The 23,234-nt window shown below is 42.7% G+C and overlaps 1 protein-coding gene across 1 annotated transcript in view; it reads left to right on the top strand.

Moving 5' to 3' along the window:
- The window catches only part of IL12RB2 (interleukin 12 receptor subunit beta 2), a 68,487-nt gene extending 45,470 nt beyond the window's left edge, over positions 1 to 23,017 (top strand). The window contains exons 10-16 of the mRNA XM_033915527.1: positions 1,369 to 1,563; positions 4,047 to 4,148; positions 4,523 to 4,681; positions 9,597 to 9,740; positions 13,271 to 13,364; positions 16,735 to 16,816; positions 22,517 to 23,017. Of these exons, the coding sequence (XP_033771418.1) occupies positions 1,369 to 1,563; positions 4,047 to 4,148; positions 4,523 to 4,681; positions 9,597 to 9,740; positions 13,271 to 13,364; positions 16,735 to 16,816; positions 22,517 to 23,017 (1,277 nt within the window). The remainder of the gene's footprint in view (positions 1 to 1,368; positions 1,564 to 4,046; positions 4,149 to 4,522; positions 4,682 to 9,596; positions 9,741 to 13,270; positions 13,365 to 16,734; positions 16,817 to 22,516) is intronic.
- The last annotated feature ends 217 nt before the right edge of the window (positions 23,018 to 23,234 follow it).

Raw genomic sequence — 23,234 nt, 5'->3', positions numbered from 1 at the left:
GAGGACATATGACCCTGCCCACACTCCACCCATTTCCTTGGCCCCCCTTCCCATCCTCTGTACCCTTTTAGTGCTTCTCTCTCTCTCCCTCCCTCCAACCCTCCGCCCCCACAGGTGCGTCTCTCTCTCTCCTCCTGTCGGTCTTTCTTTCTTTCTTTTTCTTCTCTCTTTCCTTCCAACCCCCAACCCAACCCCCATGGATGCCCCTCTCTCTTCTAACCTCCTTTCCTGCTGTTTCTGTCTCTCCCCTCCCAACCAGCACTACTCTATTCCATGCTCTTTTCTCCAGCACTCTCCATAATGCTTCTCCAGCCTCTATGCTTTCTCCTTCCCTCCATCATTCCATCCATCCACGCTGTTTCTCCAGCCCCCTCCATCTATCCATACTGTTTCTGCAAACCCCATCCATTCTGTTATCTAGCCTTCCCTCCCTCCATGCTGTTTCTACAGCCGCCTCCCTCCATCTATCCATACTGTTACTCCAACCTCCCTCCATGCTGTTTCTCCCTCCCTTCATCATTCTATCCATCAATGCTGTTTCTCCAGCCCCCCTCCCTCCATCTATTCATACTGTTTCTCCAGCCCCCTCCCTCCATGCTGTTTCTCCAGCCCCCTCCCCTCCCTCCTCTGACCTCCAATGCTGCTTACACTCACAATCTCTCTTGCACCCCTACCTGCCTCCTCCCCTGGCATGCTTGCTGTAATTTAATCTTCGGGCATCTGGCAGCAGCAATGAGGTGAGCCTACTGCCACTTGCCTGCCCTGGAAGCAGCCTTTCTGCTGCAACTTCCTGTTCCAGCGTAGACAGTACCTGCAGAGAGGTGGCTTCCAGGGCAGACAGAGGCACACACATACATTCAGTGATTCTCCAAAGAAGTCCCTGTTTCTTACTCTACAACAGAGGCATCTTAGGGGATGGGGGTGTCACATACATATTAAAATTGTACAATAGAATAGAATGTTTCTTTTTTAAGAAATTCAAATTGTCAGTAAAAGGAACACATCTGAGGCTCTAGCACAGACGTGGACAACCTGCGGCCCACCACTGAATTTTATGCGGTCTGTGAGATCATGAGAATTGCACATAGAGAATGTCATTAACCAGAGTTTTGGCTATTTTAAACACCATATTTCACATATATTTTCAGAATAGCTATTCTAGCAGTTTATTTCCATCATTTTTAGTTAAAATTTTACTTATATATTTATCACAGAAGGCCTGTGGAGCGGTGCATTTTTGGGGATAGTACTGACATTCATGTACGTAACACTCTGCTTATAAAGGTTACCCACCCCTGCTCAAGCACAAGAAAGTTTGACTATCTTTGTGTATGTTGCATAAAATGATTTGCTGGTTCTTCCCTCCAGGTTTACCTTCTCCTCATAATGCTTGGGCTGTAGCAATGGATAATGGCAGCATCTTTATCACTTGGGATCCACCAGGGAAACTGCTAGACCTAGTTAAGGCGTATGTAGTGGAATGGGCAGAGCTTCCAGACAAAGACCGACACAATCTAAATTGGGTTAAAGTGCCTGCATCCATGCAATCTACCTTACTAACAGGTAATCTTCAAAACGTTTGTTAACAGCTTTGTTTTTGTAAGATAGCCTTTACAGCAGGGGGTCCTCAAATCCAGTCCTGAAGGTCTTTTTTTTTTCAAATTCTTTATTCATTTTTTCATCTTACAAGTACACAATATTAACTGTATTTCCAGGGCCTTCTTACCCATTTGCTGGTTTTCTCTCCTTCTTCACTTTCTGCCCTACATCCATCTTTGGCATTAACTTTTAACATTAAACTTTCTTACATTTTTCTACTTTTCCATGTCTTCCCTTCCCTTCCCATCTATCCATCTGTGCCATCTCCTCCTTCTTTCTTCTCCCCTATTCCCATCTATCTATAATAAGCATTTCTTCTATTTCTCTTCCCTGTCACACTTATCGTTGTGCACCATATCCTCCCTATCTATCCCTCTCCTGTAATCTGACATCCCTGTATTCCTCCTTCCCCCCCACTCCTATGGTCTGGCATTTTTCTCCTCTCCTTCCCACAGCCTGGTATTGCTCTCCTCTCCCATGGTCTGGCATCTCTCTCTCCCTTCTTCTATCACCCTTCTCTGGAATCTGACATCTCTCCCTTCCTTGAGTCATCTCTCCCCCTCCCAGTGTAACATTTCTCCCTCCCTTCCTCCTTTCTGCCCCTTGCAGTGCAACATCTCTTCCCCCCTGGTCTGCGTTTCCCCATGCTCTCATCCCTCCCCTACCCCACCCCTGGGCTAATTTAAAACAGCTCCAGGGGGCTCCACAGTCCAGCCATCTCTTCCCCTTATGTCCATCTCCCTCTCTCCCTTCCCTCCTCACCTTCCTGGTCTGCTTTCAAAGTTGAAATCTTTTTTTTCCAGATGGGCCCTGGCATGGCACCCATTCTCACAGGCTGTCAGTATTGCCCTGAAGCTTTCCCTCTGCTGCAATCTATCAAGGAGTAAAGAGGAAGTTGCGTCAGAGGGAAGCAGATCATAGCAGTGGGAAATCTTCAAGGCAGCACCATTAGCCTGTGAGAATGGGTGCCATGCCAGGGCCTGTCTGAAAAAGAAGATTTCAACTTTGAAAGGAGACCAGTAAGGTGAGGGGGGAAGGGAGAGAGGGAAATGGACAAAAGGGGAAGAGATACCTGGACTGTGGAGCCCCCTGGAGCTGTTTTAAGCTAGGGCCTCTCTGGAAAATAAGATTTTGATAGGTAAGGCAGTGGCGTACCTAATATATTTGACACCCAGAGCTGATCACTTTTTTAACACACACTTAATTTTTTTTTTGTCCCTGTATAAATGCATTTTGGAAACTAATTTATTTATAATTTATAATGGATATATTAGATTGGGGAAGGGTGGGAATGTATATTATAGGGATTTAAGAACTGAAGAAAGGGGAGGGTTATATTTTATGTGATAAGATGAATTACTTGTAATCACAATTTTTCATGTATTAATTGAAGTTTATGTAAAATTAAATTATTGTAAGAATGAAAAATTTATAAATAAAATATTTTTAAAAAAAACACACCCTTCTCTGTATAAAAAAAATATTTTTACTAAAATATAAGCATTTAATATGTGAATAAAACAGTTTTTGACTCAAATATTGACTGCAGACCCGACACGGTCCGTGTTTCAGCTTATGAAAGCCTGTCTCAGGGGTACAGAGACATCTGAAACATTAACACATATTAATAATATCAAACAGAGAAATGTATGTCTTTGTCACAGATACCATAAATAAAATATGCAAACATATGTAAAAAATGTTTTACAGAAACAATGATTGCGCAAAAGGTCAAATAAAAACAAACATAGAACACCTTAGAGCACCCTAATTAGGCGATGAAGCAAAGAAATTAAAAGTGAATGTGATTGAATGGTAATAAAGTATGCATACTGATTCCAAACACCCAAAGAATAATTATATATAACATGATCAATATGATAAAAATATTTTATATCTGAAAGAGTGAACTAGTGGATGTGATCAAATCTGTGGTGAATATTTGAGTTTCAATTCTCAAGCTAGTGAGTGATTGAAAATGATGAATAAAATGTAATAATAAACCTGCCCAGCAGATGGCAGATGTGTGCTGTCGGTGATCACTGACAGAAATGAAAATAAAAACCAATAATAAAACTTGGTTTAATACAAAAGAAGAGAAAAAGGGGGACGTATGGGAACAATGTCTATACTAGACTCCAGAATTTTTACAAATTAAAATCAAACCTAAACAGAAATGAAAACTAAAAAATGAAGCCAGGATTTGAACACTACTTCTGCTTCTGATTAATCTTTATAACCTTGGGCAAATCACATTATCTCACCTTGCCTCAGGTACCCCTGGATTGTAAGCTCTTGGAGGAAGGGGCTTGTACCTAAATACTTAGGATTATTGTGCAGTGCTGTGTGTGCCCAGCAGTGCAATATAAACAATAAGATTGGTTGGTTTAGTGACTATTGTTACAAAAGGCCATGCATTCACGGGTCATACTTTTATTCTGTTGCAGGGAACATAAAACCTAACTGGTGTTATTCTATTTGTGTGTACGCGCTTTCTGAAAAAGGGGCAGGTGTGGCTTCATGTACAAGGGGATACACAAAACAAGCAGGTAAAATGTTTGCGTTATTGGTGCAGTCTCTAAAAGGTACAACCTTTCTGAAGACATTACTGTGGGCTGAAAAATTTTGAGACCCCCCCCTTCTTGAATTCCCTCACATCCTGATTGCCTAGTGTGCTTTTGAACACCCTTGAGGCCTAGGGGTGCAGTGAGAGAGGGAAAAAGACTCTATTGATTAATATATAAAGCCACTAAGAGAAATGTTGTCATGATGTCTTGAATTGTACTGCATAGTCTCCTTCATCAGAAATAATAACCGATTCCAGCCTCTGCTTTGATTATATGCTTGTGATTGATTTTGATGATTGTCTTCCAGTCATTTATCAGGTTATATTGTTATAAGATTTTCTTTTTTTATTTTGTAGCCCCATTATCTGGTCCACAGATATCTTGGCAACAGAGAAAAGAAAACAGTGTTTTGGTTTCATGGGAAGACATTCCAGCAAACCAGCAAATGGGGTGCATTATTAGTTACAAATTATACTTAAAGAAACGAAATTCAGAGACTGTCCCTAAAGTTTTTGGTATGTACTCTGTATTAAATGATAGTGTAAATTTTTCTCATACTCCATTCCACATTCCAACCTTGTGCACAGCTGTCTGCTGACCATGACCCAGGGGCCTAGGGCAGAAATGGAGAGGAGGCCCCAAAGCCTACCTTTGGCCTATGCCTCCTTCAGATTCGAGCAGGCTTTGTGCCTCCTGCAGTGTGGAAGCTCAGGGCAATTATACTGGCTGTCACCCCTTAACGCTGGCCTTGCCAGGACTACATTCATTCAGTAAGTTATTTAGTTATTTATCAAACTTATATCTCACATTATCCAAAAAATCTAAGCGAGTTACATGATAACATATACAATAAAACAAACAAGTACATACAGTTAATACAAAGTAATCATAGTTTGACATATCGTTATATCCAAGTAGTTAAAAAAGCCTAGGTGTCAGTTAATTGTTCATGGTAGCTGGTGCATGATTTTAGAATGCACTTGTTTTGTAATCAGAGTGGGAAAAATATTCTATACCAATTTATACTAAATAAGAAAAGATTGATCAAAATGTTATTCATGACTTCCCTGATAGGCTTCTCAACCTCCCTTGCCTACTCCTTTTGACAACGTCTTACCTTTCTGCAGCAGCTGGGTCTTCATGGGCTTAAACGATGTCGGAGCCATGGTGCCTGCACCATTGCTCTTGGCAAAATGATACATGAAAAGGTTAAGGCACCACTACTAACTATTTAAGCAGCCTCATTGGCTTCCTATTCTGTATCATGTATTGTTCAAACATTTGTGCCTGGCGCATGAGGTCACTGTGTAGGAGCTCCTAGTTATCTATCACTTGTAGGGTGCTCCTTTCATTGGATTCCCGTCACCTAATGCTTCCACCACCAGCTAAAATGCGTTTACTTGCTGTACAGCTTTCTTCTTTGTAGCTCCTTCTTTGTGGAATACTCTCCCTCCTTATATAAAAGAGGAACTTTCTTTGCCCTGATTTAAGACAGCTCTTAAGACTTACAGTATTTCGAGCAAGCTTTCAACAGCTAGCTGTAGGGTTCAGTTGGGTTGAACCTTTCTTAATGGAGGTTACAGCTTTTTATACTTATTTTATTTTGCATGTATTTGGGCTTTGGCCTCCTTTTTTTTTTTTCCATTCTTTATTCATTTTTCATCTTACAACAAGTACACAATATCACATCATTTAAAACTTTTACACATCACTTGAAATTATTTCTGTTGCCATTGTAAATACATAAATTTATTCCCTCCCCAGCAACCCTTCCCTCAAATATTTCAATCAAAAATATCATATAAATATTGTATTCTTATTTATTGATTAACCTTTTAATAGAACTTTATACCATCCCCCTCCCCCTATATATAAATATACTTTCAGTGGAAAATGATGTCTAATCATTACAATAATTTGCCAATGGCCCCCAGATCTTTTTAAAATTATTATAATTCCCTTTCTGCAAAGCAATTATTCTTTCCATTTTGTAAATGTGGCACAACGAATTCCACCAGAATGTATAACTAAGATTATTGTAATTTTTCCAATTACTGGTGATATGTTGCATGGCGACCCATGTCATAATCAATAGAAGTTTGTTATTGCTTGATGAAATTTGGCTTTTTGTTCTCATTGAGATACCGAACAGAATAGTATCATATGATAATGCTACATGGTTTTCTAATAAACAATTTATTTGAGACCAAATTGATTTCCAAAAGGCCATGATACAGGGTCAATAAAATATTAAATGATCTAAGGTCCCTGCTTCCAGATTGCAATGCCAGCATCTATTAGACTTAGAGCTATCTAACTTTTGTAATCGAACTGGGGTCCAAAATGCTCTACGTAGCAAAAAGAACCAAGTTTGTCTCATAGATGCGGACACTGTAGATCTCATTCTCCAAGACCAAATTTGTGGCCTTTATGAATATTGGCGTTCCTTTCTGTTTTAATGTTCATCGTGAGCTACTTTGACATCTCTTATTGAGTAAAGGAGCTATATAAAGTGATGATGAGCATAAACAGCAATATTCTGCTATCTTTCACCAGTGACAGTGGTGCAGGTAAGAAGGTTCTATCATCGCTCCTGCCTATCGAAGACTCAGCCCCTGTAGATGCCAAAATGTTTGCAGAGGGGCAGAAGAGATTTTTTTCCATGGGGAGGGGGGGATGCCTCATAGGGGAAGGCTTTACAAGGTTAGTGAGTGGCTATCAAGGATAGGTGCCTTGGGGGGGGGAGGCCTTACAGGGGTAGAGGTGTTATGGAATTTATGGAGTAGTTATTTATGTGGATCCTTTTGGTGTGAGTACCCTCATAAGCTGAACTCTAACAAGTATAGGGATAAAGAAAGTATGAGTAACTCTAGACATTATGACTCATACAACGAGCACAAGATTTTAAATTCCTTCTGTATGCACACATATTAGAATTATTATTAATTATACCATTTTGATAGCAATTTTTATGGTCTTATGTGAGCCAAGTATACATTACATTACATTAGGGATTTCTATTCCGCCATTACCTTGCAGTTCAAGGCGGATTACAAAAGAATTATCCAAGATGTATTACAACAAGAACTTACAAAAAAAAAAAAAAATTTGGTCATTTTCAAAAAGAGTAAGAAATGGGTAAGGTTATTTGTTTGGGGTAGTTGGCTTTAGTGAGAGATGGAGTTTGAGACTTGCGGTATTATTTCTTTTTTCAGAGTTTTCTTGAAGAGTATGGTCTTTATTTCTTTTCTAAAAGTCTTGTAGTCGAGGGATGCCGTCAGTAGATTGGCGATTTGGTTGTCTAGTTTGGCTGCTTGAGTGGCCAGGAGGCCATCATATAGTTTTTTCCGTTTGACCTCCTTAATTGGGGGGTATGAGAATGGGGTGTCAGTTTTCCTATGTCTGGTTGCGGTGTTGTGGATGAGGCGGTTATTCGGGTAGTTTGGACTGTCTCCGTATAAAGTCTTAAATAGTAGGCAGTAGAATTTAAATTGTATTCTTGCTGGGATCGGAAGCCAGTGCGATTGGACAATATAGGACAATAAAGTCATTGTGACATCACTGATAAGGTTGGCTTTTAGGCATAAGTGAAATGACACATTATGACATCAGAATATCAGCTCTGGAATGTTGCTATTTGGTACTTGTGGACTTGGATTGGCCACCATGAAGATGGGATACTGGGCTAGATGAACCATTGGTCTGACCCAGTAAGGCTATTCTTATCTTCTTAATACTGCTGCAGCTGGCAATAAAAAAGCCTAATGCAGCTTCGTAAAAAGGGGGTGGGGGGTTAATTCTGTTCTTATTAAAGAAATATATGAAAACAAATTGCATTTCTGTTACTCATTAAGATGCTATTCTAGATTCAGTGGCATAATAAGAGGGGGGGCGAGGGGGGCGGTCCGCCCTAGGCGCCATGTTGGGGGGGCACCAGCCCCCTCCTCCTTTCCGCCCCCCTGCCTCTTCCCATTTCTCCCCTCTATGCACACACCCCCTTCCCTTCTCTTCCCCCATACCTCTGGTTGAAGTGGTTGTTTGTAGCAGTCAGCAACATGTTCTTTGCGCCACCATCGGCTCTCCCGCTGATGTCACTTCCGGCTGCCATGCATAGGAAGTATCGTCAGAGGGAGAGCTGATGGTGTCATGAGAAGCATGTTGTTGACCGCCACAAGCAAAAACTTCAACTAAAGCAGGGATCTCAAAGTCCCTACTTGAGGGCCGCAATCCAGTCGGGTTTTCAGGATTTCCCCAATGAATATGCAATGAAAGCAGTGCATGCACATAGATTTCATGCATATTCATTGGGGAAATCCTGAAAACCCGACTGGATTGTGGCCCTCGAGGAGGGACTTTGAGACCCCTGAACTAAAGGTACAGGGAAGGAAAGGGAGAGGAGGCGTGAGCGGCAGGTAGGATCGTGGAAGGAGCGGGAGTGGGGTGCATGTGGCAGGTGAGATCATGAAAGGAGCAGGGGGTGCATGTAGCAGGTGGGATCATGGAAGGAACGGGGTGCATGTGGCAGGCGGGATTGTGAAAGGAGGGGGGGTGCATGTGGCAGGCAGAATCGTGGAAGGAGGGGGGCGCATGTGGCAGGTGGGATAGTGGAAGAATCGGGGGCGCATGTGGCAGGTAGGATTGTGGAAGGAGCGGGGGGTGCATGTGGAGGCAGGATTGTGGAAGGAGCGGGGGCGCATGTGGCAGGCAAAATCATGGAAGGAGGGGGGCACATGTAGCAGGTGGGATCGTGGAAGGAGCAGGGGGTGTATGTGGCAGGCAGGATTGTGGAAGGAGCGGGGGGATGCATGTGGCAGGTGGGATCGGGGAAGGAACGGGGGAGCAGAGACAAGGGCAGGGGGGGGTTCCACCACCCCAGGCCCCTCACCCTCGCTACGCCACTGGCTATAATGCTTCTGCACTAGATCAATCATATTTACTTTGCTTACCTGCACCGTTTTGCTTTTTATAGTTTGCTTTTGCTTTTCTTTGATGTCATATCTGGGGAGAGGGCCTGGTATGGGTTCAGGTCCCCCTCTAAATGTGCAGCTCCTCCTAGAGTTGTACTATAGAAATGATAAGGAGCAGTAGTCTGAAAATTCAGTGCTAAATATCAGAATTTCTCATAGCTGTGGCAACCAGTGTTTAAAATAAAAACACTGAGCTTTGAGACCGAATACCTGCCCATTTGTTTTCAAGCCGATGAAAAGTAATTCACTGTAACAGCAACACCTGCACATTATACTAATACAGAGTAGAATAAGGCAAGCCTTTCAGATTTCAGACTTTGCCAGGATTTCATAGTATTGTCAAGTAAATTGTGTTAATATTCATACCACTTGTTCTGAATACACAAATGACCAAAATCGTTTTAATTACATAGAAGTAAATGGACCCTTATTACTTGCAATTGTTATTCATATTTACATTTAGAAATCCAGAGTGAAACATTCACAAAGCCATACATCTTGGAAAGAATCTCAACTGGCATCGTATACGGTATGTGGATGACTGGTTCCAACGCAGCAGGTGAAAGTCCCAGAGGAAACAAAGAATTTATCTTCCTGAATGTTGGAAGTAAGAAACATTTGAAAATTTTAAGACTCATACTGGTTTAGGCAGGGCTGGCTCAAGAGGTTGTAGCACCCCCAACAATGCCCTGCTCCCAACCTTGCCCTTCTACCCCCCTCCTCCTGTGCAGCATTTATTTCTCTTTCTCTTTTTTGCCCCTCTCCCCCCATTCAGCATCTCTATATATATTTTTGTCCCTTTCCCCATGTGCAACATCTCTGTCTCTCTCTTGCCCCTTTCCCAGTGGTATACCTAGTGTATTTGACACCGAGAACCAATCATTTTTATTGAAGCGATACAGGACATTTACAAAATTTTGTAACTAGTTGCTACAAAGGGTTTTTGTGAGACTACTACTACTACCACTACTATTTAATATTTCTAACATAGTAACATAGCAAATGACGGCAGATAAAGACCAGAGTGGTCCATCCAGTCTGCCAAACCATCCATGCTCCATAAATTAATTTAGTCGAAATGGTCCTTTTTCTTAGATATTTCTAGGCCAGAAGCCCAGAGCTCTGCCCAGTAGTGTGCTTAGGTTCCATCTACTATAGCACTGAAAGGCGTTCTCAGTGCTCTACATTCAACATATATTAGACTGTCCCTGCTCAGAAGAGCTTACAATCTAATTAGGACAGACAGAACAAGGTAGGGGAGTTTCTTGGAAGGAGAATGATAGATATCATATGGTGAGTGGAAATTAGGAGTTGAAAGCTACTTCGAAAAAGTAGGCTTTTAGCTTGGATTTGAATACTGCTAGAAACAGAACTTGATGTATTGACATCCCCATATAGTAACACTTTGTTCAACTCAAACTAAACACTTCTACAGTCCATATCATCAACATTAAGTAACCAATATCATGTAATCATCAACATTATGAATCCACCTTCGCTTATAGGTATATGATGCTACTCTCCACCCGAAGAAACTTGATTCAGTTCATGTAACATCTTCTGTGATCTAGAATGTATTGTAATTCTTTACTCTCCTTTCAGTTGCTATGTAACATCTTCTGTGATCTTGAATGTATTGTAATTCTTTACTGTTACCTGTAATTTACTCTTCTCCTGTAATGTAATTCTACTGGAAATGCCCAGATATCCTCTATATTGTAATCCGCCTAGAACCGCAAGGCACAGGCGGAATAGAAATCCCTAATGTAATGTAATGTAATGGGCCGGAGTATGGATTTGGCAGTGGAGGAGAAGGGTATGGATAAGAGGGACTTATCCAAGGAATGGAGTTCACAAAGGGGAGATAAGTGTGGAGAGATATTGAGTCAAATTAGAAGACAAAACTAATCTCAATTAGCACAAGGATAATAAACCCAACTTATACAAATTCTATCAATATGGAATTTCTCAGGCATGGCTGGGATTTTCGTATCTAATGTACTTACATATTCCATCAGCAGCATTGTAGCGACAGTAATAACATCTGCTTTAAGATATGTTAAGGCCTCAACCCACTTTAGAACAGGTTCACACAAATCAAAACAACTTCTGACATTGTGGCATTTGAATAAAATCAATCTGTACAGGGAGGTACCACAAACAGGTAATCCTTTGGAATAATTATATAACCACGGCTAAATCTATATATAAAGGCAACTTAAGTACTCATATGAAAGGGTGGATCATTCTAATATGAACTTTTGAACACCTTCAAGAAAAGTAAAATATTTTCATTAATTCATAGAATGCAAGCATGGGTTGTTGTTTTTTTAATGATAAAAAAGCAATTGAAGTAAACTCAACTAACATTTATAGATATTTAACAGACAGTTTTTATACCAATGACTGATTAACATCCATGCACTGTTCCCTCTAAAGCAGGAGTGTCAAAATCCCTCCTCGAGGGCCGCAATCCAGTAGGGTTTTCAGGATTTTCCCAATGAATATGCATGAGATTTATTTGCATGCACTGCTTTCATTGTATGCTTATAGATCTCATGCATATTCATTGGGGAAATCCTGAAAACCCGACTGGATTGCAGCCTTTGAGGAGGGACTTTTACACCCCTGCTCTAAAGTGAAGGAAAATCCAGCCCCATGGCCTTGCCCCCCATACCCGCCCAGTTCCGCCTGCGTCACCACCCTGCCTCCAGCCCCACCCCTCATAACCTGTTCGTGTACAGATGCAACGTGTGTGTGCATGATGTCACCTCGTTGCATCCGTAGATGCCAACCCCGACTTCGAAAGCTTTTCAATACCCGGACGGAGAAAGCCAGATCTGGTAACCCTAGTCCTACCAGCGGGGTGGGGGGTGCGGTTTCACTACTATATTCATATTTTCAGTAATAAGGGACAGACAAGTTCTGCCGGATTCCAGGTAACCTGCCTGTCTCTAGCAATTGAAAACCTCAATATTGAAGGTCTGCCGCTCCTCCCCCACTGGCAGCAATGCAGTTGGAGGACTCCTGCTCAGCTTAGAGGGAACAGTACGTCCAGGCACCGAGAGTATAGATTGTGGGGTCTGAGCCTTTTTCTTCTGATAACTTCAACACCAAACTATTATGATTGCTGCAACCTGATGTTTTCTGGAGTATTAATCTTTATGTAGAGTGGAGGTGTGGCCTGAGTGGCACAGTGGTTAAAGCTACAGCCTCAGCACCCTGAGGTTGTGGGTTCAAACCCATGCTATTCCTTGTGACCCTGGGCAAGTCACTTAATCCCCCCATTGCCCCAGATAGATTGTGAGCCTACTGGGACAGACAGGGAAAAATGCTTGAGTACCTGAATAAATTCATGTAAACTGTTCTGAGCTCCCTTGAGAGAATGGTATAGAAAATTAAATAAATAAATAGTGCTTTGAACTCCTGCCTCCGCATACTGAGGTTGTGAGTTTGATCCCAGCCTGCTCCTTGTAACTCTGAGCAAGTCACTTAATCCCTTCATTGCCCCAGGTACCACAGTTAGATTGTGGGACAAATGGAGAAAATACATAAGAGTACCTAATTACTACTGTATTAAGTATATTGTAAACCGCTTTAGGTGAATCTCTTCATAAAAAAGGCAGTTAATAAATAATAAATGTATGAAAGGGCTGAATAATATATTTCTCTTTAAAAGAAGGTAACAGTAAAACATTAAAGGGTCAATGTAAGGGTTAAATTAGAATACTGAAACAACAACATAGGTTCAAAGTGATAGGAAACATCCACAATCATCTTTCAGCAATAGGGATGAATAAGGTTGTTGGTTATTATTATTTTTTTTAAATAAAATTATTCTTATGGCAGAGGAATTATGGTGTTCTCATTATAGTCTAATCCAGTCGGGTTTTCAGAATTTCCCCAATGAATATGCATGAGATCTATTGGCATGCACTGCTTTCATGCATATTCATTGGGGAAATCCTGACAACCCGACTGCTTGCCCTGGGATCATAGCATGGAATGTTGCTACTGTTTGGGATTCTGCCAGGTACTTGTGACCTGGATTGGCCACGGTTGGAAGCAGGATTCTAAGCCAGATGGACCCAGTCTGGCTATTCTTCTGTTCTTATGAATTACTTTATTGAATTACAGATGTGTCTCGATGGTATATGAATATTATTCTGGCTGTCATTCTTTCCTGCACCAGTTTTGGTTGCATCTACTTTGTTCAACCCATAAGACAAAGGTGAGTGAAATGGAATTATACATATTTTTTTTACTGTACATAATGATCCCCAATAAACTACTTTACAGACAGTGTGAGTGGCGTGGGGAGGGACCTGGCGAGGCTTGAGGAGTGGTCTGAAATTTTGCAGCTGGAATTTGGTGCTGGGAAATGCAGGGTGGTGCATTTGGGCTGCAAAGGCCAGAGGGAATGGTGCAGTTTAGGGGGTGAGGAACTTGTGTGCATGGCGGAGGAGCAGCACTTGGGTGTGATTGTGTGCGATTATCTTAAGGATGCTAGGTTGCATGGGGAGAGGTGTGGCCAGAGGGAAAGGGGAGGTATTGATGCCTATGTGTGGGACTCTAGTGAGACCTCATTTGGAGTGTTGTGTGCAGTTCTGGAGGCCGTACCTTCAAAAGGATATAGGGGGGATGGAGTCGGTCCAGAGGAAGACTTCTAGGGTGGTGTGTGGTCTTCATGGTGGGGAGTATGGGGACTGACTTGGGGATCTCAGTCTGTGTGCTTTGGAGGAGGGATGGGAGAGGGGAGATATGATGGAGACGTTTGAATACCTGCATGGTGTGATTGTGCATGCGTCAGATCTCTTTAATTTGAGGGGGGCTCTGCAATTGGAGGGCATGGGATGGGGCAGGGAGGTGGTGGGCTCTGGAGTAATCTGAGGAGGTGCTTTTTTACAGAGGGGGTAGTGGATGCATGGAGCAGTCTCCCGGAAGAGGTGGTTGAGACAGGGACTGTGTCTGAGTATGAGAGGGCCTGGGATGGGCACGTGGGATCTCTCGGAGAGAAATGGAGATGATGGTTGATGTGGATGGGCAGACAGGATGGGTTTAGAGTTTGACTTTTTTCCCTTTTTCAGTGATGGTGATCTCTGCCAATTCTTCCTTCTCCCCTTTCTTCAACATACAGCAGGCATACGTAGCACTCACTGCCACAAAAGCTGGAGGGGACACATCCTACAAAATTCAATACTAGTGACTGAAAGAAGCCATCACAGCAATTGTCATGATTAAATTTGCAGATGACACTAAACTGTTCAAAGTTGTTAAAAACGCAGGCAGATTGTGAAGAAATGCAGGCAGAACTTAGGAAATTGAAAGACTGGGCGTCCAAGTGGCAGGAAAAATTTAATGTGGACGAATGCAAAGTGATGCACATTGGAAAGAATAACCAAAATCACAGTTACCAGATACTAGGGTCCACCTTGGGGGTTAGCGTCCAAGAAAAAGATCTGGGTGCCATTGTAGACAATATGATGAAACCCTCTGCCCAATGTGCAGTGGTGGCCAAAAAAGCAAACAAGATGCTAGGAATTATTTTTAAAAATGTTGGTTAACAAGACTAAGAATATTATAATGCTTCTGTATTGCTCTGTGGTGCGGCCTCACCTTGAGTATTGCGTTCAGTTTTGGTCACCTTATTTAAAGAAAGATATAGCGGCACTAGAAAAGGTTCAAAGAAGAGTGACCAAGATGATAAATATCCTGGTTGCCATATCTCAAAAAAGATATAGCGGAATTAGAAAAGTCACAGAGAAGAGTGACAAAAATGATAAAAGGTTTTAGGCGGCTTCCCTGTGAGGAAAGGCTAAAGCAGCTAGGTCTCATCAGCTTGGAGAAGAGACGGCGCAGGGGTGATAGGACAGACGTCTATAAAATACTGAGTGGAGTGGAAAGGGTAGATGTGAATCGCTTGTTCACTTTTCCAAAAATGCTAGGACTAGGGGGCATGCGAAGAAGCCACTAAGTAGTAGATTTAAAACAAACAGGAGAAAATGTTTCTTCACACAATGTTTAATTAAACTCTGGAATTCATTGCTGGAGAATGTGGTGAAATCAGTTAGCTTAGAGGGGTTTATAAAAGGCTTGGATAATTTCCTAAAAGAGAAGTCCATAGGCCATTATTGAGGTGGCTTGGGGAAATCTACTGCTTATTCCTAGGATAACTTGGGATCTAGCTAGGTACTTGGCCCCTGGGTTGGCCACTGTTGGAAACAGGGTACTGGGCTTGATGGACCTTCGGTCTTTCCCAGTATGGCACTTAAGTTCTTAAGGGGATGGAATTATTCTTGTATGAGGAAAGACTAAAAAGGTTAGGGCTCTTCTGCTTGGAAAAGAGATGGCTGAGGGGAGATATGATTAAGAACATAAGAATAGGCTTACTGAGTCAGACCAATGGTCCATTCAAGCCCAGTAGCCCGTTCTCACGGTGGCCAATCCAGGTCTCTAGTATCTGACCAAAACATTCCATGCTACCGATCCAGGGCAAGCAGATGCTTCCCCAATTCCAGCTTATGGTCCAGTCCCTAGTCCTAGGTCTTCTAGACTATTGCAGCATCCTCTATCTCTCCTGCCCCGCAACCATGCTAAAGAAAACTACAAACAGTCCAAAACACAGCTCTGAGACTTATCTATTCACTGAGGAAACATAACCACATCACAGCGACATACCTTGAATCACACTGGCTCCCAATACAAGCAAGAATACTATTCAAATTCTACTGTCTACTATTTAAAACCATTAATGGAGACAGCCCAGCCTACTTGAACAACCGCCTAATCCAAACTACCACTACCAGACTTAGGAGAACCCACCCTTCACGCACCCTCCAATCAGAGACATCAAATGAAAAAAACTGTATGATGGCCTTCTCGCCACACAGGCAGCAAAACTAGACTACCAGCTCTCCAGTTTACTGATCACGACCCCAGACTACAAAACTTTCAGAAAAGAAATAAAAACCATGCTATTCAAGAAATCCTTAAAGACAAACTAACACCGCAAGAATCATCTCAATCCCCTGTAGCAACCTGCTCCACTCTGTAATACCTCTGGAAATGTCGAGATAACTTCTTATGTAATCCGCCTTGAACCGCAAGGTAATGGCAGAATAGAAATCACTAATGTAATGTAATAACAGACTTTTTCCTCCAGGAATTTGTCCAAACCTTTCTTAAAACCAGCTACACTATCTGCTTTTTCCACAACCTCTAGCGACACATTCCAGAGCTAACTATTCTCTGAGTGAAAGAATATTTCCTATTGGTTTTAAAAGTATTTCCCTGCAGTTTCATCAAGGGTCCCCCCCCCCCAGTCAGAGAATAGTTCTTATGTACAATACAATCATTTTCAAATTGTGCTAAATGATGCTGGTTTGATTAGCATGTTAGCACATATTATGTGTGTGTAATAGGTGTTTAGAAATGTAAGCTCCTATTCTGTAGAGATACCCCAAGTATCTTTTCATGCACTCTGAAGATCTCTTTATGGGAAATGTCTTCTCCGTATCTGCCAATTATGTTCAAAATATTTACTTTAAAACAGCTTCTATCCAGCAAAAACTGAGCATATCTCACTGTTTTTTTCCCCCCAGGTTATTATCTCTGTTTACTACCAATGTAAAGATTCCAGACCCAGCCAACTGTACGTGGGCCAGAGAGTATATGTCTGTGAAGGTAAGTCATGAAGGAGGAAACTGCCTGCATCGGTTAATAGTCCCTTTGCACTTGTCCTGCTACCCACAAATTATATAGGGAAAGTATCTGAGGATTTTCCTTTTGAAAATTGCTGCAGGCACATAGTACATGTAGATGCTAGCATCTTCTTTAAGTAAAGGTAGCGCCTGAAGCCCTACGTTTAAGAATCTAAGTTAAATCCCTAAATTTTGTTCAAGTTTCAAGTTTATTAGTTGACTTGATTAACCGCTTATTCCAAGTTTCTAAGCGGTGTACACTTAAAATTTACATATATTAGGGAACCAAACAATACATACAATTAATAAATAAAATTAGTATATTAAAAATTAACATTACAAAAACAATAGGTAAGGAGGGATGAAATACAATTCTTAAAGAAAAGAAGAAACATCAAGGGAAAATACAAAAGGGTAATAAGACATATGAGGAAAATAAATTGTCCCTTATTTGCAACCATATTTAGGAGTCTACATTTTGAATTGAAAATTCACTCAAATGTAGGGGCCAGTGCTGAAAATTTGTGCTAAGCTCCTATAACGTTTGTCCCCTGCCCTAAATGTGTCCCTGTTGTCACATACTTTTATAGGCTCCTAAAGTTATAAACTCTGTTCTAGTAAATTTTCATAAAAAGGCCAGTTCAGAAGTCCACCCTTGTTGAATATTAGTTTGGTCGAATTTTGTTGGCAAAGTAGACACATAGGGCTCCTTTTACGAAGCCGCGTTTAGCGGTTTAACACGCGTAATAGCGTGCGCAAATTTTCCGGCCGCACTAGCCGCTGCCGCCTCCTCTTGAGCAGGCGGTAGTGTTTGGGCAAACGCGGGGGTTAGCGCGCGCCAAAGAGTTGCTTCGTAAAAGACACTTGTTGATGGTCGGTATATTAAAAGTCAATAAACTTGAAACTTGAAGCCCATAGATTTGAAAATGGCAGCTGTGCATCTGCTTTTCCTTTGCGTTTACTCATTAGCTCCCCAGAATGTCTTCTCCCAGTGTGACTGAGACTTGTAGCCACATTGAAGGGAACAATGTTCAGCGTTAGTTTACTTAAATCTAACATATTCTACTTGAATAAATTGCTTTGAATTTTGCTCTTGAAATGTTACAGCAGCTATAAAACTTTTTTTTTTTTTTTTGCATAAATTCAAATATATCTAAAGAATTTCTTATTATAAAATATATTTACATAATAATTACATTATTATATAATGTATTAGATATTTTCTAAAGAATTTGCAAAGAGGCACCATAAAGGGTTAAAAGAGAGAGAGCACCAAATCAATATTGAGAAAATTATTTGCTGGATCTTAGGTTTTCCACAATTCCACACCGCAGGAGTGGCTACAAAATGATGCCTTTCCCTGATAACTGGCCAACTTCCACCAAATCATCACGGGGATCTGTGAGCTAAGAGAGGACTGAGAAGTGGTAGCTGCTTTGCTGCTTATTTCAAGCTCTGGTTGATTCTCTCCTTCCTCCCCACCCCACCACCCCCTACCACAACCCTCTCAATGTTGAGAATGATGCGGGGAAAAATTTGTCCCCATCCCCATGAACTCGGTCTCGGTCTCCGCCCTGCCCCATCCCATCCCCGTGAACTCTGTCAGATCCCATCTGCACAAGCCTTGAATAGTTATAATTTTATATTGAAATCATTTTTTTAAAGTATAAAAAGAAACAATATAAATCACAAATACAGAAAAAGGATCAACAAAACCAATCTCCCCTTACAGTCTCCCCTCCACTATCAGGAAAACTGAACACTACATAGAAAATTTCATCCCAACAGAATACCTCGGTCGCATAATAGCTGACCAAAAACGATCAACATAAACCAAAATCCCAAGAAGCCACACTTTCCATATAGCGTGACACCAAACATAGGCATTGGAATGGGGGGAGGGGCCACGGCCTCTCTGAAAATTGCCTGTCTTGTGGGGGATACTGAGGAGAACACTTCTTGCGAGGCTGGGAGCGGCATCCACTCGTCCTGCCCACCATGTGTCTATCTTTAATTTCTTAGAAAAGCGCTGCAGCCCCGGCGTCTGCTCTCCACTGCGGCCAGCCCTAGCGGAAACAGGAAGTTGTCAGAGAGGGCAGGCCATAGCGCTTTAAAAAAAAAAATTAAAGGTAGACACGCGGCGCATGGGCGTGAGGAGAGCGGCAGGGCAGGCATTATGGGGGTGCAAAAGGGGCAGCTGCCCTAGCCCTCAAGGCTCAGGGGGGCCCCCATGGGCTTGCTTATCCTCCCCTTTTGAAGCGCGTGAGCCTGACGTTGCCTTCACCTCTGATCACATCCATTTTTGTGGCAGGGGAATGTTGGCTGTGGCAGCAATTCTGAAACACAGCCTCCAGACTCCCTCCATGCTTTCCTTGTGCCGTGCTTCACCTAAGCTGACAACGGAAGTAGCGTCATTAGTGGGCTGGGCGGGGCGGAGTGGCACAAGGAAAGTGCGAAGGGATGCAGCAGGCTGCGTTTTAGAGTTGCTGCTGCAGCTGACATTCCCCTGCCATAAAAACAGATGCAAGCAGAGGTGAAGGGGAGGATGTGCCGGACCAGGAAGTCCCCTGGACTGTTTTGGGTTTTTTTTTTAAGGTAGAATGGGGAACGGGTTTCCAAGACATGATAGACTGCGGGTGGGGAGTGAAAGGCCAGAACTTATAAGGCCAGAAAGAGAGGGTACTAGAGAGAGAGAGAGAGATAGTGGGCAATATTGTGGAGGGAGAGAAAAGGAGAGTAGTTGGGCATCAGGTGCTGTGAAGGAAAGGGGAGTTGAGATATTTGAAGGGAAGACAGTTGGAAAGAGAAAGGCAGAGATGGTGGACCTGGGGGTGGTGTAGAGGGAGGGAGATATATAGAATAGGATAGTTGGGAAGAGAAAGGGAGAGAATTGGACTTGGGAATGGAAGGAGGGTAAGGAAGGGAGAAATGTTAGATCTGGGGGTGGAAGGGAAAGAGATGGTGTACATGGGGAAAGGAAGAAAGGAGAATTATTGGACATGGTGATGGGAGAGGAGTGAGGTAGAGAGAGAGGAGCAGGAGAAATGTTGGATGTGGTGGTGGAGAGGAAACAGTGGGACAGATGGAAATGGATGTAAGAGGGAGGAATGTCGGACATGGAGGTAGAGGGAATGAAGGAAGAGATGTGGCATGGAGCTGGAGAGGGGTGATAGAACCAGAAATGGTGGGCAGAGGCGAAAGATGCTGCACACAATCCGGGGGATAAGAGGAAGAAATAATGGATGTGGCAGTAGAGGGGATGGGAGAGAGGCACCCTAGATCCCTCTCTGCCTCTCTCTTGCCCCACTCCCTTTGCAGCAAGGGAAGGAATGAGAGAGAGAGAGATGGTGGACAGTGAGAGAGAGGAAGAAATGCTGTGCAGTGGCAGGGCGAGGAAAAAGAGTGCGCTTTGTGTAGTTTAATTTTGTGGTTACCATTGTGTATTATTAATAAGATTATATTGTGTGTATATGAAAAATTAATGGAAGAAATGGCATTTATAATTAGTACTATTATTATGGGGGTGGGGGCCTAGGGTGGAGCTTTTGGGCCTCCCCAAACAAAAAAGCGTTCTGCTGCCTATGACACCAAAGAAATAGATCCATTTCCTCCTATACTGTGCAAAATATAAAGATCACACATGCCAGGGATGGTGTTAGGCCAAGGAGTGCAATTAGGGCATCTGTCCCCTGACTAGAGAGAGCCCTGAGCCTGCTGGAAGCTGAAGATGGCATGGGCTAGTAATGGGCTTTGTGGTCCCCTCCCAAATTTCTGCCCTGAGCCCTACTCATGTCTTACACCAGCACTGGCAGGATAATCATTTCAGTTTTCATATATTCTAATCACAAAATAGAAAATAAAATTATTTTTCTACCTTTTGTTGTCTGGTCATTTTATTTTTCAAGTCATGTTGGTCCCATGCTCTGGTTTCTATTTCCCTCTGTCATCTCTAACTCACTCACCAGGGTCTAGTACTCATTTGACATTTCTTCTTCTCTGTGCTCACCATCCATCTTCCATCTCTGTGTACCTATCTTTCCTTTCTCTAGGTCCCCTATACCTCCCCTTTCAGCATCTCCTCTGTGTCCATCTCCCTGTACTTATCATCACTACTCTACATCCTGTACTACTCATCTCCCTTCTGCGTTTCTATTCTCACCCACATCTAGCACTTTCCCTCTGTGTCCATGTACTCCCTCCCAGGTCTGGCATTGCCCCTCTCATATTCATATACCATTCTCATGCAGCATCTCCCTGTGTGTCCCTGTCCCTATTCTCCTCTCCATGCCCATTATTTCCCCTTGGTTTCTGATACCTTCCTGTGTCTCTCCCTCTCTCTGCTGTGTTCAGTATTTCATTTATTCTTCCTTCATCCACTCTTTTTTCCATCAGCCCCTCCCCAACAGGTCCAGCACCTCTCTACCTTCCCTCCAGCAGCCCCCCTTCCACAGGTGCAGCACCTCTCCCCCTTCCCTCCAGCCCCAGCCCTTGCCTGTGCCCTTACTTCCTACCCATCTGCTTTTCCTTGCATTCCCTCCCTCTTCCTCGGGGCTGACGGCTCCAGCTCCCCCCCTTGTGGGTCTGATGGGTCCAGCCTGCCTCCCGCCTGCTGGCATACACCTCGAAGAGTGAGCCGATCTCTGCACACACGCCTGCTCAATGGTGCTTGTGGTTTTCCCTCTGCCGGATTCCTCCTTATGATGCAACTTCCTCTCTGCAAAAAGAGAAAGTTGCATCATAAGGAGAGGCCCAGCAGAGGAAAGGCCGTGAGCACTGTTGAGTATGTGTAGAGATAAGCTCGCTCTTCAAGGTGTGTGCCAGCAGCAGGGAGGGAGAGAAGCCACCTAGAGCCACCAGCCCCATGAGTGAGGGGGAGGGGCTGTAGCTGGAACTGCCAAACCCGTGAATGATGGAGGGCTAGAGTCACCAGACCCACAAAGTGAGGGGGGGAGGCTGTGATTATGGGTGGAGTTTCCCGTGGGATCAAAGCTTTTTACCGCTCCTATGGAGCAGTAAAAAGTTTTGTTTCCACACTTGCAGAAAACAGTACAAAGGTTTACCTGTTCCTGCAGATTTACTACAGTTTGCCATGGGAATGGGTCACCACATCATTCTCTACCTCAATGCAAATCAGGAATCAGGTACCAGGAGAACAGTGATGGTTCTGCAGACCACAACCTCTTTCTCTGCAACCCAAGCTGGTGTGAACTGTTCAGCTATCTGATATCCTGTACAGTTCAAACCAGCAGATAGATCTTGGGTGGCAGAAGAGAATGTTGCAGCTTTGCTTTCAGTTCTAGATCGTTGCTTATAATTCCAAAGGCAAATAATTTATTTAATGGTACCTTACAGTTCATTTCTGGAGCAATTTTCAAACTACCTGCACTCTAATTTTTGTTCAGTTTTCCTTTGAAAATCTGGGCCAGCGAAGGAAAACAGTTTAAGTTATAGCTATGGACTTTGCAAACAGTTCAAACTAACTGCATAAAAGTAAGTCCGTGCTTTCCTGCTCTGACCAGGGGAGTAGAATTTTCAGTCTTTTTCCTTAGGTAATTCTTGCTTAACTATGTAAAATGTTTTGAAAATTACACTCCTTGTCGTTGCTGAAAAGGGGATTGTTGTGCGTCAGTAACTTAGTGCATATAGAATAAATTCATGTATATATACACACACATTTCTTTAGGATAAAAGGAGACTACCCTCAGAGCAGTTTTTGAATGACTCTGGCATCTTTGAAGAGCCTGAAACGATGGATATAGAAGAGGTTGCCGGCTGTAATGAGCAGTTGACTTTCACTTACACTGGCACTTTTTGCAATGGTGAATGCAACACAAATATGCATTTTCAGACGCCAGAAGGAAATTGTCAGCCGCAAGACCTCAACACCACAACTGTGGATGGTTTTATTTATAAACATCAGGTTCCGTGTTTGTATAAGAATTTGGTGTCAGAACTAATCACACTTCAGACCATGTCACAACAAGATATTGAACCAGCTGACACCTCAGTTGTGAACTATTTACCAATAAATATGTTATCAACTAGTATTAACACTACAGACGATGGTTGTGAGTCTCAGGCCGAGCTTTGCTCACTGATGACGTTTCTCCCTCCGTTGTTTTCTTATGATGGGAAGCTCACTTTGGATGCAGTTAAAATTGACTGTAGCTCCTTCACTGAATAAACTTTAAATGTCAAAGGTCTCTTGCATGGCTATTCTGATATCCTAGATGCCTTAATTAAACACAGTGCATTCAGGGGAATGATTTCAACATGGCTATTGTACCGTTAACCTTAGTAGAAGCCTTCCAGCTTTCAGTTCTGGTGCCAAAACCAACCCAAACTTTGGCTTTGGACACAGCTTCAGTTTCAAACAAGAACACCAGGGCCCTTTTAGCTGA

This window comes from Geotrypetes seraphini, chromosome 12 (assembly GCF_902459505.1).
Source record: "Geotrypetes seraphini chromosome 12, aGeoSer1.1, whole genome shotgun sequence".
Classification (NCBI taxonomy): Eukaryota; Metazoa; Chordata; class Amphibia; order Gymnophiona; family Dermophiidae; genus Geotrypetes; species Geotrypetes seraphini.
This window is presented reverse-complemented; position numbering and strand designations above follow the sequence as displayed.